Genomic DNA, 15,521 nt, shown 5'->3' on the forward strand with positions numbered 1-15,521 from the left:
ACCTAGTCACCTGGCTTCATATGTTGTCATCATAGATGATGACCAATCCCAATTTTATCTCTAGCTCAGATCTCTCTACTGAAACCCATACTCATATATGCTTCTTCTTGGATGTCCACTTTGTATTCTTAATTTACAAAAATCCAATAATTGTTTTCTCCCTCATCCACCCCCTCCCACCAGCCTGCTTAACCTGCTCTTCTCCCAGGCTTCTCATTCTCAGAAAATGGTAGCCCCAGTTTACCACTTGACCAGGCCAAACACTTAGGAGTCATACTTAACTGTTCTTTTTTTCCACTTCCCTTCCACCAATATCTGCACAACTGACCTTCTACTTTCAAAATAAATTGAGAATATGATTATTTATTATCATTTCTACCAAAAAAGAACTATGTTAAGCTCCTACTCTCTCAGCCAGATTATTGAAGTAGCCTCATAACTAACCTCACTGTTTCCACTTTGTCTCCTCCATAGTCTGTTCCACACCTAGCAGACAGAGTTTGTTTTTAAGACACAACCTTCAAAAGCCTCTAGTGGTTTCCCATCTTATTCAGAATAGAGGCAAGTCTTTGTCATTGTCTATAGGCCCTGTTGAATGTGACTCCTGGCTTTCTCTCTGATTTCATTCCCTATTACTTTCCCATTCATTCAGTCTACTCCACAACACTGCCTTCCTTGCTGCTCTACAAAATTGCCAAGCACGCTCCTAGCTCAGAGTCTTTGCACTCAGTATTCCCTGTACATAAAATGTCCTTTTTCTCAGGTTTCTACATGATTGGTATTGTTAGAGAGGTTTTCCCTGACTTTGTACCACCTCTCACACCTTCTTGTTCTTTGTTTTCTTTAGAACTGTCATCACTACCAAATCTTATATGCAAGTATCCCTGGTTATCTAAATGTTAAATTCCTGATTCTGACTGGTTGGAGTATTGAGGCATATTCATTATTCTAATCAACTTGGCTCCCGAGTTTCAGATAGAAAGTAGCAGACATTAAGATAACAAGAGACTTACCTAAAAATGTTTCTAAATCTGTTTGGTTCTTGAATTTGGGAAGTTCAGATGTTATGAAATATCTGTATTTATTTATTTATTTTTATCTGGGTATCTAGAATGTTCACCCTCTGAGAAATAGTCTTTGTTCTTTTTATGCTTCTCTATTGTATCCCCAAGACCTATGATACTTCTAGCATATAGTGAGTACTCAATAAATAACTGAGAAAATGGGTTTATATCTACTCCTTCCCAAATCCCATTAAAACAATATTTTAAAAAATGTAAAAAACAAGCACAAAGAAATTCTCCAGAAGAGACAATAGCAAACGAGAGACAGCAACAGATTTTTAGAAGCTAGAAAGCTGATATGTGGTTGGTAATTGACAGCAAAGCAGAGAAAGCTGAAATGTAAATACCTGTAGAGAGGGGGCCAATGTGAATGACACAATCCTTGAAAGCCTCAGTATGTGGAGACATTTGGGAACTCTGAAAGCAAAGATAAGGAGAAGGGCTTAAAATGGGAGAATTCCTTGAAAGTTTGTATCAGTAATAATTAGATATAATCCATCACCCTTCCCTTTTCAATTTAGCAAGAGATGGAAGAAACTAAATCAGATACTCTCTGGACTTCGGTTTGCCAAGCTCAACAGAAGGGTAGGAATAAGACTCAGTTCTGAAAATGGGTTAAGTGAAAGCATATGTGCTGAATGGTGAGGCCAAACCCCACCTCCTACCCCTCCAATTCTCTTTTCTTACACCTTGCCTCTCAGAATGCTGATAGCATAGGAAAATAGAGGGTTCTCCTCAGGAGAAACCAGTAAGCCCAAGAAGACCTGGAGTCTCAGATATTTGGGTTCTGTGAAAGAAATGGCAGGTACCTTGCTTGTCTCAGACCATTTAGATGTCCACTAAGTATGCTTTTTTTTTTTTAGTGCTTCACTTTTAAATGTTAATATAACTGAATATCACTGGATATCTGTGGAAAACCTCTTACATAAAAATAAAACAAGAAAGATAAAAAAAGGAACCTAAAGGGAAAATAATGAGGGAACAAAAGCAAAATTCTAAAAAATTACATCCTCAAAGTGACAAAAGACAGTGATATCCATGAAACAATATTTGAATACCATTGGAAATAAAATATGGATAGAAATTAAGAATTCAAAGAAAATTTGGAAGATAAAGCTAACCTTCTCAAAAGACTAGACAATGTGGATGGATGGATGGATGGATGACTGGAAGGAAGAAAGGAAAAATATAGGACAGAAAAGATGAGGAAATAGAGAATTAATCTAGGTGGTCCAGTATCCAACTGAAAATAGTACCATAGAGAAGAGAGAACGTGGTGAGGAAATTTCCTCAGAACTGAAGAACATGTGTTTCTATACATAAGGGCCCAAAACATTGTGAATAAGACCCACACCAAAGCGTATCATTATGAAATTTCACAACACCAGGGATAAAGAGAGGAGCTTTCAGGGACTAAGCACAAGTCTGTACAAAAGGTCTGGAATCAGAAGAGTATCAGACTTTTTAACAACAGCTCTGAAAGAAAAAGACAATAGAAGGTCATCAAAGGTCTCAGAATAAATTATTTTGACCTAAAATCCTAAAGCCCACCATACTCTCATCCAACTGTTAGAGTATATAATAAAGGTATTTTTGGAAAGTCTCACAAAATTTTACCTTCCATGCACTCTTTCTCAGGAAAATACTGCAAAATGTGCTTCACCAAAAAGAAGTAGACTATCAAGAAATTCCCAGAATGATGGTGAAGGGAAATCCTAGGAAACAGCTGTGCAGCACGCCTAGGGAGCAGCCAGCCCAGATTATAGCAGGTAGACAGATGGCTCCAAGAGGCATTAAAAATAATAATAATAATAAAATGGAAAAGGTTATTGATGTGTTATATAGATAGAGTGGAGTTTTTCCATTATTTTGGAGATTTTAGGGAAGAATTAGTGTTAACTAGAAAATTAGGCAACCGAAAAGGAAAAAAGTCACCTATGACTTCCAATAATACAGGTCAACACAAGTATTTTATATAAGAAAGAAGAGTGTAATAATAGTAATAGATTCCATAGCTTAACTGTGAATAACAGATAATAATCATAAAAATGAAAACTTTGATTTTATAAAATCAGAATTATGATTATATTAGGGGAATAAGACATGGGGAAGTGAAGGGTGATCGTGATATAAAAGTCCTAAAGCCTTCTGGTGGAAAATCAATGGCTCATGTCTAAAATTTAAAAGTAAAGAAAAAGGAATATAAGCATATTACTTAAAAATAGATTATAAATTTAAGATATGCTAAATAGTTAAAAGAGTTACGGGGATACCACTTCCACCCATTCAGATGGCTATAATTAAACAAATGGAAAAGAAATGTTGGCAAGGATGTTGAAAAATTGGTACCCTTATACATTGCTGGTGGAATTGTAATAAGGTTCAGTCCTATGGAAAATACTTTGGCACTTCCTTATAAAGTTCAACACAGAATAACCATATGAACATGCAATTCCACTCCTAGGTATGTATCTAAAAGAACTGAAAAAGGGTGTTGAAAGAAATACTTGCATGTGAAGCAGTATTCACAATAGTTCAAAAAGGGAAACAACCAAAATGTTCATCAATGAATGGATAAATTGTAGTATATCCATACAGTGGAATATTATTTGGTCATAAAAAGAAAGGAAGTACTAATTAATGCCACAACATGAATGAAGCTGGAATATATGCTAAGTGAAAGAGCCCAGTTTCAAAGGTCCACAAATTGACTGAGTCCTTTCATATGAAATATTCAGAATAGGAAAATCTTCAGAGACATAAAGTAGAATAGTGATTGACTAGGGATGGGAGGTTTAGGTGGAAATGAGGAATGATGGGTAATGAATGTGGAGTTTCTTTGTAAACTGTTGTAAATTGATCCTGGTGCTGGTCATACAACTCTGAATATACTAAAAACTACCAGTTTGTAAACTAAATGGGTGAATGGTATGATAGTGTACATGCTCAGTCACTCAGTTGTGTCTGACTCTTTGCAACCCCATGGACTGCAGCTCTCCAGGCTCCTCTGCCCATGGAATTTTCCAGGCAGGAATACTGGATTTGGTTGTCATTTCCTCCACTAGGGGATCCTTACAGCCCAGGGATCAGACCTGGGTCTACTGCACTGGTAAGTAGATTCTTTACCACTGCACCATGATATATGAATTAAATATCATCTATGAATTAAATACCAATAAAGCTGTTTGAGAAAACATATGCTGAAAGGATAGAAGAGATATTAAAGTAATGTATGTGCCTGTCTAAACAAACTTCAACATTCTGTAAAGGAATATATAAAAATATAGCACTCAGTGAAGCAAAATTAACAATATTTGACATCTAAAAAAAAAAAAAAAGAGTTACAATTAGTTGCTTCTGGGAAACAGGATTCAGGATGGGAAATGTGAAAGGTATGAAACTGGTTTTTGTTAGAAACCTTGTGATACTGTTTAACTTTTAACAATTTAAGACTGCAATTAGGATTACATTTTTAAAATGAAAAGCTGTTAAATGCTTTGAAACTGACTTCAAAAAGAGACTCAGACACTGATTTTCAAGGATTATGGGGTGATTTGATAGCAGCATTGTGTTAATCTGCAGCCAGAAAAACATAATTTTGTAACCACATGTACTTTAAATAGTATATATATACCCCACATTTTTTGTTGTTTTTGCTTTTGAACTTTTTAATTAAAGTATAGCATACATTTATAATAAAAGTGCACAGTTCCTGAGTGTACAGCTTGATTAATTTTCACAAACTGAACAAATCAGATAACCAGCACCCTGTTCAAAATCAGAAATTACTATTAATAGCACCCCAGAAATCCATCTCATTCTCCCTACCAGTTGGTATTGCCCTGCAGAGATAACCACTGTTCTAACTTTTAACCCCAAAGATTAATTTTGTCTGTTTTTTGACTGACTATAGTTGGTTATGTCCATATTTAGTTCTCTGCCCATGTTTTCAATCAGATTGTTTATTTTCTTGCTATTGAGTTATATGAGTTATTTATATATTTTGATTATTAGCTGTTTATCCAGTACATGATTTGCAAACACTTTCTCCCATTTTGTAGGTTGCCTGTTCATTTTGTCAATGGTTTCCTTTGCTCTACAGAAGCTTGTTAGGTTGATATGGTTCCATTTGTTTATTTTTGTTTTTGTTGCCTGTGCTTTTGTCGTGAAATAAAAATATCACTGCCAAGATCAGTATCATGGAGCTTACCGTCCTGCCCATGTTTTCTTCTCAGGGTTTTATGGTTTCAGGTCTTACTTTCAAGTTTTTAATCCATTTAGAGTTGATCTTTGTGTATGGTTTAAGATAGGGGGGCCCAGTTTCATTCTTTTGCATGTGTCTCCCGGTTTTTCCAACAGCATTTATTGAAGAGGCTATTCTTCCCCCATTGTATATTCTTGACTTCTTTGTCATAAATTAATCAGCTGTATGTGTGTGGATTTATTTCTGAGCACTCTGTTCCACTGATCTATGTGTCTGTTCTTTGTCAATACCATGCTGTTTTGATTACTGTATCTTGTAATAAAGTTTAAAACCAGGAAGTGTGATGCCACCAGCTTCATACTTCTTTCCCAAGATTGCTTTAGCTGTTTGGAGTCTTTTATGTTTCTATACACATTTCAGGACTGTTTGTTCTATTTCTGTGAAAAATGTCATTGAAATTTTGATGGAGATTGCATTGAATGTGTAGATTGTTTGGGGTAGTATAGACATTTTAACAATATTGATTCTTCCGATTCATGAACTTGGAGTCACTTTCCATTTATTTGTGTCTTCAATTTCTTTCATCATGTCTTACAGATTTTATAGGTCTTTCAACTCCTTGGCTAAATTTATATCTAGGTATTTTATTCTTTTTGATGCTACTATAAATGGGATTGTTTTCTTAATTTCTTCTTCTGATAGTTTGTTATTAGTGTATAGAAACACAACAGATTTTGTATGTTGAAATAATACCCCCCAAGTTTTCTGATTTTGTGTATTGGTTCTAAAAATTTTTTGGTGGCATTCTTAGGGTTTTCTGTATATAGTATTATATCCTCAACAAATGGAGACAGTTTTATTTCTTCCTTTCCAATTTTGATGCCTTTTATTTCTTTTCTTGCTCTAAGACTTTCAATACTGTGTTGGATAAAAATGGCAAGAGTAGTCATCCTTGTCTTATTCCTGTTCTTGGAGGAAAAGTTTTTAGCTTATCATCATTGAATGTGATATTAGTTCTGGGTTTGTCTTATATATGGCCTTTATTATGTTGAGGTACTTTCCCTCCATACCCAGTTATTTGAGAGTTAATATCATAAATTGGTGTTCAGGCTCGATTTTGGAGGGTAAGTCCCTCCAGTGTGCACACTGCAAACATTTTTTCCCGTCAATCTGGGCTTTTCCTTTACAGGACAAGCCAATTTGGTTGGGTACGCATTTGCAAAGGGGAGGTATTGTTGGACTCTACTCTGAGCCAGTTCGTTGAGAACTAGTTCTCATGGGGCAGGCCCACCCTAGTTGATATTAGCTCATTTGTAGGGTACATTTATTTACCTGATTTGGGAACTGGTCCAGTTGGAACTGGTTCATTTGGAAGCTAGTTCTTGAGGGGGTGGGTAGCCTAGTTGGAATTAGTTCATTTGTTTTATAGGATCAGGGAATCAGTTCATCTGTATTCATCGATGCTGGAATCTGTGCCGTTTTTCTTGGAATTTGTCTGCATCTTTTGTGTTTTGGTGTTATAAAGCTTATAAAAATGGGAAATATTTCATGTGTACCAGGGGAAAGATCTTTGGGGTGCATATTAGATATGTTAAGATCAGAAGGGCAATGGCCCTTGAATGGTTCACAATTAAACAGTCAGAAATGCTTTACAAAGGAGAGGAACATTCTGATAATGAACATGCCCAGGAGGCTCCCCTGGACTTGTGGCATCCAATTCTAATTTCCCCTACAGGAGCCCTGGAGAAGGAAATGGCAACCCACTCCAGTGTTCTTGCCTGGAGAATCTCATGGACAGAGGAGCCTGGCAGGCTACAACAGTCCATGGGATCGCAGAGTCAGACATGACTGAGTGACTTAAGCTTATTGTAAAATCCTTTTTCTGCATCTATTGAAATGATCATATGATTCTCATTCTTTAATTTGTTAATGTGGTGTATTGATTGATTGAATGTGGTATCATTGATTACAATGATTGATTTGTACATGTTGAACCACACTTGCATCCCTGGAATAAATCTCACTTGATAATGGTATGTAATCCTTTTAATGAATTGTTTAACTTGGATTGCTAATATTTTATTGAGAATTTTTGTATCTGTGTTCATCAGGGACATTGGCCTGTAATTTTCTTTTCTTGTAGTGTCTTTGTCTAGCTTTGGTATCAGGTTAATTCTGGCTTTGTAAAATGAGTTTGGAAGTGTTTTTCTCTTTTATTTTTTAGAAGAGCTTGAGAAGGATACTATTCTTGATTGGTAGAATTCACAGAGAAGCTATCTAGTCCTAGACTTTTGTTTGTTGAGAAGGTTTTAATTATTAATTCAATCTCTAGTCTGTTCAGATTTTCTGTTTTTTCATGATTCAGTCTTGGGAGTTTGCATGTTTTTAGGAATTTATTCATTCCTTCTAGATTGTCCAATTTGTTGGTGTTTTGGTGTATAATTGTTCACATAGTCTCATGATCTTTTGTATTTCTGTTATATTAGTTGTGGTGTCTTCTCTTTGTAGTTTCACTTATATGAATCCTCTCTTTTTTTTCTTGGTTAATCTAGCTGAAGTTTTATCTATTTTATCTTTCAAAAAAAGCCAGCTCTTAGTTTTGTTGATCTTTTCTATTATCTCTTTAATCCCTATTTCATTTATTTCTTGCTGATCTTTGTTATTTCTCTTCCTTTTAACTTTGGGATTTATTTGTTCTTTTTCTAGTTACTTTAGGTATAAAAATGTTTATTTGAGATTTTTCTTATTTCTTGAGGTAGGCCTATCATGTACAAATGATAATTTTATCATCTTCTAAAATATTGGAGCTTTGTTATAATTATGTAAGTATAATGCTGTTGATCTGAAGTGATCATTCTTTTTCTTGTTAGAAAGTATCTTTCTGTTGAGGTCAGTCTCAATGGGGCTTTTTTTTTAACCTATATTGTTGGAACACCTCAGAGTAACTGCTATGAACACTGGAATGCATTATCTTTTCAAATTAGTGTTTTCATTTTCTTCAGATAAATACCCAGTAGTGGAATTACTGGGTCAACATGGTAGTTCTGTTTTGATGATAGCCATTTTGTATGAGATGCAAGGTAGTATCACATTTTGGTTTTAATTTGAATTTCTCTGATGATTAGCAGTGTAGATCATTTTTTCATGTGCCTTTTGACTATCTGTGTATCTTTTTTTGAAAAACGTATATTCAGGTCTTCTGCCCATTTTTCGTTCAGACCCTGAATTTGATCTTGCTCTGCAACATACTAGTTGTATGACCTCAAACAGAAACAACTAATAGAAAGTACCCTCACATGGACTTTCCTGGTGGTTCACTGGTTTCAACTCCATGCTTCCAACACAGGGGGCATGGGTTCGATCCCACATGCTGCCAAGCTTGGCCAAAAATGATAAAGTATCCCCACAGGCATGATTTCTTGATTCCTCTTCTTTCCCTTTTCAAGTATTTGTTCAAGTATAATGTTAGCCTTGAGGAACTTTATAAAGGCATTTTATTCAGCTACTAGTACTCATTTTCCAGTTGTCAGTTTTAATGCATGTTTTTTCTTCTCTCTTTTTCTCCTAGAGATAAGATTTCAGTTTCCACAACTGACTGGGGTGCTTACCCTTGCTTTCTTTATTCATAATTGTATTATCACACTCTTGAAGAACAACAAGAACCAAGAAAATAATGTGAGTAATTACCTGAGGAATTGACTTTTGTTACTAAACCTTAATTTTTAAATGTAAACCACAAAACAATGGTCAGCAAACTTCTTCTTTAAAGGTTCAGGTGGTAAATATCTTAGACTTTATGGGCCATGGGATTGCAATTACCCAACTCTACTATTGTGGCACGAAAAGTAACTATAAATAATATGTAAGCAAGTGGGTAGTGCCTGTGTTACAAGAAAATTATATTTACTAAAACAGACAGTTGGCCATATTTCATCCATGGGCTATAATAGTTTGCTCTAGAGCACTCACTAAAAAAAGGAAAAGAAAAAGATGTATAGCTGGTAGCCATTAGTGGTGAGATCTTTAAAAATACCCAAGTGATCTAAAAGAAAACAAGAAAAAGGAAACAAAGAATATATGGTACAAATAGAAAACAAATAGAAAGACAATAGATTCAAACTCAGTCATATTAATAATAACATTAAAAATGGTCTAAATACTACAATTAAAAGAGATTGTCAGTCTGACTAAAAAAAAAAGCTATATATTGTCTACAAGAAACTTACTTTAAATATAGATATACCATGCAGACATTAAGTGTAAGAGAGTTGTTGTTCAATCACTAAGTTGTGTCCGACTCTTTGCAACCCCATGGACTGCAGCATGCCAGACTCCCCTGTCCTTCGCTATCTCCCGGAGTTTGTTCAAATGCATGTCTATTGAGTTAGTAATGCTATGTAATCAACTTATCCTCTGCCGCCTTCTTTTCCTGTTGTCTTCAATCTTTCCTAGTATCAGGGTCTTTCCCAATGAGTCAGCTCTTAGCATCAGGTAGCCAAAGTATCGGAGCTTCAATTTCAACATCAGTCCTTCCAATTAATATTCAGGGTTGATTTCCTTTAGGATTGACTGGTTTGATCTCCTTGCAACCCAAGAGTCTCTCATGAGTCTTCTCTCCAGCACCACAATTCGAAAGAGTCATTTCTTTGGTGCTCAGCTTTTTTTGTGGTCCAGCTCTCACAGCCATATATGACTACTGGATAGAAAACAAATAGAAAGATAATAGATTCAACCCAGTTGTGTTGATACTTACATTAAAAATGGTCTAAATACTACAATTAAAAGAGATTGTCAGTCTGATTAAAAGCAAAACCTAATTATATACTGTCTACAAGAAACTTACTTTACATATAAAGAGATCATGAAGACACTAAGCGTAAGAGAGATGGAGAGGCTATTTTAATATCAGACAAAGCAGACTTCAGAACAAGGAGTATTGCCAAAGATAAAGAGGAACATTATATGATGATCTTTAAGGACCAGTTCATCAAGAAGACATAATTATCTTAAACATGTATGCTCCCAGTAACAGAGCTTCCAAGTAAAGGAAACAGCAACTGTCTTAACTGTAAGAAGTAGAGAAATCCACAATTATATTAATAATTAGTGATTTCATCAACCCTCCCTTAATAATTGATGGAGCAAATGGAAAATAAGTAAAGATATCGAAAGCATGAAAAACACTATCAGCCTACCAGGCATTTATAAAAGTCTTAAACAACAGCAGAATTCACATTCTTTTCAAAAACACATGAAACATTTACCAAGACTGACCATATGCTGAGTCACAGAACAAGTCATAATACACTTGAAAGGACTGAAATCATACCAAGTATGTTCTTTGACCACAATGAAATTAGAAATCAATACCAGAAAGAAATCTGAGAAACTGACAAATATGTGGAAATTAAACAACATACTCCCAAGTAACTAATGAGTTCAAGGAAAAAAATTACAAGAAAAATTAGGGAAGTACTTTGAGATTACTGAAAATGAAGATCAGATCAGATCAGTCGCTCAGTCATGTCCAACTCTTTGCGACCCCATGAATCACAGCACGCCAGGCCTCCCTGTCCATCACCAACTCCTGGAGTTCACTACAAGATAAAATATATCAAAATATATGGGATGCACTAAAACTGTGCTTAGAGAGAAATTTATGGCTGTAAATACTTACATTAAAAAAAAAATCTCAAATCAGTAATCTAACCTTCTACCTTAAGACACTGGGGGAAAAAAGAGCAAACTAAACCCAAAGAAAGCAGAACTTAACCAGTTACCTGTGGCCTTGTTAGTAAAATTTGAATTCGGCTTGATAGCTTCTAACCATATAAACGAAAATCATGATGAAGTTCTAATAGGAGTCTATACAATTATTGAAAGGTGAAAGTGTTAGTCACTCAGTCATGTCTGACCCTTTGCAACTGTGGATCTTTCTGCTAACAGGAGAGAATATCCTTCATGTTTTTTCTAGTGCCTTTAAATTTGTCTTGCAATGTGAACATATTAAGTCTTCTCCAAGATTTCTTTGTATGATATTGACAAGTTAGACTCTCTGAACAATAAATAACTCAACCACATCAGTTCTTTCTTTCTCTCTTCTCTCATCACTGTATTAGATTTTAATATTAAAAGCAGCTTTTATCAAGGGTTCATAGTAATACAAGAAAGCCATGTGTTTAATGTTGCTTCATTGTTTTATAAGAACTGTAATTGAGATATTCTTTGTTAAATTGCTCAGCATCCTTTATGTAAAGACAGTAGACAGAAAATTTTCTCTGTTCAAGGCTAGGAAAACATTTCCTTAATGAACTCATTATTTGATAATAAAGGTCATATAACTATTCTTGTTTCTTATTTTTGCTTTGACTTTTGGAAAACTTAAGAATTAAGGTCTCTTACCATTTTCTATAACTTTTCCTAGGCAAATGTATTTTTGCAGTTTTTTTGTTTTTCTATTACCCTCACACTTTAGATTCAGTTTTTATTTTAGAAATGTTTAATATTATTGTACTTCTGTCATAAACAGTTTTAAATCTTTGGAGGGAATAGGAAGAAAATCTTACTATCCTAAATGAACATTTGGAACTTTGGAGTGTAAAGGAAAAATTGAGAATATACTTTATGGCTTTTACTTTTAAATCCCTCTCACCTTCTTCACAAATTTCCTGACTACTTGCCACTTGAACTAAGCTGCCAATCACAAATTTTAGGAAGTTTCGAGATACGTGGAAGATATCTTTTGTATCATCACAGGAATAGTGTATGTAGTTAACAGTGTATACTTTGGTTTCAGCCAGGATACCTTTCTATCCTACTCAACTGATCTCTAATGCTAATTTAAACCAAGTACCACAGACCCCAATTTTGTGAAGTTGGATTCTCATGTTTTGGGTCATTCTATCCATAAGGCTGTGTTTCTCAAACTTCACCACCAAAGTCCCCTTAATGAGAGAGAACACCTTGTATACCTGAGAATCTGGGGGTGAAGAAAACAATTTTAGTGGAATCTCATATCTTATCCTAAACACTCATGTATATTTTTATTGTACTCATAATTAGTTTGTCTTACTAGAAAACAGTCTTAAAACAATGAGTTAAGTTACAGGCAGACTTCACTTTGTACAGTTCCCATATGCATGAATTTCAGTTGCTTGTGGCTTAGTTAGATTTTATCAGCTCCCCCTAACAACATGGTTCAAATTTAGGTTACCACAGGATTTCAACTTGCATAAAGTAGTAACTGGGGGCTTCCCAGGTGGTACCGTGGTAAAGAATCCACCTGCCAATGCAGGAAGGACTGTACAAGTCAATGAATCACTTATGGAGCCTCATCTGGAATCAACTTCAAAAAATCTTAGCACCTTAGAAACCTTCACCTCAAGAAGTGTTTTTTCTAGTGACTCCCAGAGTCTTGATTGGCATCTGAACTGGTCCTTTCACTTTTAGATTATTTTCCTTTGTGCCTCTGATCTAGTCCGCACACCCCTTCTCCAGAGATTTTATGTTGTGGCTGGTTGGAGTAATTCTTCCTCGGTGAGGTGTTTTCCTGTAATTCTTCCTGGTGAGGTATCTCCCCAGTATTTGCAAGCCTTGGCTGCAACGCAGCTTCCTGACTCACCTGTTCCCAGTGAGTGAACAGCATGAGGGAGGAGCCGGCCGACCCCAACAGTGCTGCAGCTGCAAAGGCATCTTCCTCAAAGAGGTGTTGGGGCACTTTCACAGTCTCATGTCGCTTAGTCGTGTCCAACTCTTTGCGACCCCAGGAATTGCAGCCCACCAGTCTCCTCTGTCCACAGGGATTCTCCAGGCAAGAATACTAGAGTGGTTTGCCATTCCCTTTTCCAGGGGATCTTCCCGAGCCAGGGACCAAAACCAGGTCTCCTGCATTGCAGGCAGACTCCTTACCTTCTGAGCCACCAGGTAACCCCCATGACACAATCTCATACTCCCATAGAAAGAGAAGACTGTCTATACCTAGTTTTGGTCCTGAAAATTTTTAAGAGGAATAGCTTTTCTTGAAATTCACATCAGCTTATCTGAAGGTATGCATTCCTCAGTGCGAGAAGCAGACTGAATAGAGAGGTAAATATTTCTGTCTTATGGTCCCCAAAGTACATAGGAAGAGTCCTGCCTTTCATACTGTATCACTCAATGGACCTTGCAATCTGTATTCCATATGTAAACAACCATAAATGAGTTCTTGTTTCTACTGAGTTGGGGGACTAGCATTTTGTAGAACTAGTATGTGAGGTTCAGGTAATAAAATTTGGCTCAACTTTAGTCATTTGTGGAAAATAGTTTTTTAAAGGCTTAGAAGTAAAAGTTTAAATGGATGATGTCTTCTTACTGTCTTAATTGGTTGAAACCAGTGTATAAAATGCTTCCCCAGTGACTCAGCAGTAAAGAATCTGCCTGCAGTGCAGGAGATGCAGGTTCAATCCCTGGGTTAGAAGATCCCCTGGGGAAGGGAATGGCTATCCACTCTAGTATTCTTACCTGGAGAATTCCATAGACAGAGGAGTCTGGCGAGCTACAGTCTGTGGGGTCACAAAGAGTCGGACACAGCTGAGTGACTAACACTTTTCATTTTTCGTTGTATAAATTAAGCTAAATACATACTATATTCTGAGAAAACTTTGTCATTTGATTTATTCAAGGAGGTTTCAGTAAGTAATTTGAGTCACTGAAGTTTTGTTAATACCATGATATAATGTTTTCTTGAGATTTAAGGCAGAAAATGTGAAGCTTGTCAGGAACTTGGAATTTTTAATGTTGATTTTGGGTTAGTCATTCAGAGATCAGTAAAAAAAAAAAAGAAAAAAACTTTGAAAATAGAAAAGAAAACATAAGAATAGAAAAAGCCTCATTCTCATCTATATAAACTATAGTTGTACTTGGATCTGAAGACATTTGTAAAGAATAGTGAGGCTCCTAAACAGGGGTAGTGCTCAAATTTTCCAGGTTTTCCAAATTTGACATAATTTCATGAGGTTTTCTTTTCACTAAACATATTTTTACCTATGTAACTAAATGAGATATAGTTTCTGTTCTTTAGTAAGACATACCTTACCCCAAAGAAAGTTGTAGAGTTGAACATCATCCAACTCATTCCTCATCATCAGAATATATTTGCTCTATAACCATCCTGGATCTGTGGACCACCCTCTTCCTATTTCCTCATCATGTTTGAATCAGAAGCTATACCATGCTTGTTTTGTTTTGCCTATCTTTATTTAGTTTTATTCCCTGCTTACTTCTTTTAAAACTATTCAAGGTGCTCATATCTTGTTATTTACTTTTCTCTTCTTATGAATCTTGTGTAGTTTACTCAACTATATGTATGTCTGCAGTACTTTTTATGTAAATGTTTGGGGTAGGCCTGTCTCTTTTTCAGTAAATGCTCCGCTGGATAGTCACTATGAAAAGTATGTGGAACAGAAAGATTATAAACCATTTTTGAGAAACAGAATGTGCTCCCAGGCCCACTTGTGCCCCACTTGGCATCCTTCCTGTCATTACTTCTGTACTGCCAGCCCTGCCAGCTGCTGCTTATTTGTGAGGCAGAGTAAGTTACTTTATTAATGTACAGGGTTCTTGACACATTTACCAGTTCTTATGGTCACTTGTGCTGATTTTTAAAAATATTTTTTACTTTGAGCCTCATTTTCTAAAAGATGGGTTTTTTTCTGCCGTTTTCCATTAAAGAGGCTTCTAAGAGGCCATATCTCCAGGCCTAGAATAGTGATGGCTTGGGTTCAAAGCACACATGTGTGCATGCTATTCATAGGTGGCATGTTTCCCAGGATCGTGCTCAACCTCAGCTGCTTTTATATTAAAACATCATTTCTTTCATTAGAGTATTTTCAGATGAAAACAGTTATTTTACAACTCTTGACATAGTTCTACTGAATGTACATTTAAATCACTGAGAAATAGATCTTTTCTAATCATTGTTATTTCTCTTGCATCTGTATGTGTACTTTATTGTTATCTTTTGTTACTCGTTATTTGGTACCTCTCTTTCACTGTTTTCTTTCCTATTGTTTATTAACTGTGACACAAAGGTATTATTCAACTGGTTAACTCTCCATTGTAGTAGCTAAGGGCATGTAGTTTGGAGCCAAAAAGTCTTTGGTTTGAATATTGACTTCACCAACTACTGACTGTGTAACCATGAACAAGTGTTGTAACCTCTCTGCACTAATTTATTTATCTATAAAATGAAGAAAAGGATTATACCTACTTTAAAT

The 15,521-nt window shown here is 35.7% G+C and overlaps 1 protein-coding gene across 15 annotated transcripts in view; it reads left to right on the forward strand.

Annotated features, from left to right (window-relative positions):
- Positions 1 to 15,521, forward strand: part of SLC38A9 (solute carrier family 38 member 9) — a 97,979-nt gene that overhangs the window by 68,819 nt on the left and 13,639 nt on the right. For all 15 annotated transcript variants that reach the window (XR_011562424.1, XM_070774676.1, XM_070774668.1 and 12 more), the window contains one exon: positions 8,837 to 8,943. Coding sequence is in view for 14 of the 15 variants with exons in the window: in XM_070774676.1 (XP_070630777.1) it covers positions 8,837 to 8,943 (107 nt within the window). In the remaining variant the exon portion in view is untranslated. The remainder of the gene's footprint in view (positions 1 to 8,836; positions 8,944 to 15,521) is intronic.

Source organism: Bos indicus, chromosome 20, assembly GCF_029378745.1.
Source record: "Bos indicus isolate NIAB-ARS_2022 breed Sahiwal x Tharparkar chromosome 20, NIAB-ARS_B.indTharparkar_mat_pri_1.0, whole genome shotgun sequence".
Classification (NCBI taxonomy): Eukaryota; Metazoa; Chordata; class Mammalia; order Artiodactyla; family Bovidae; genus Bos; species Bos indicus.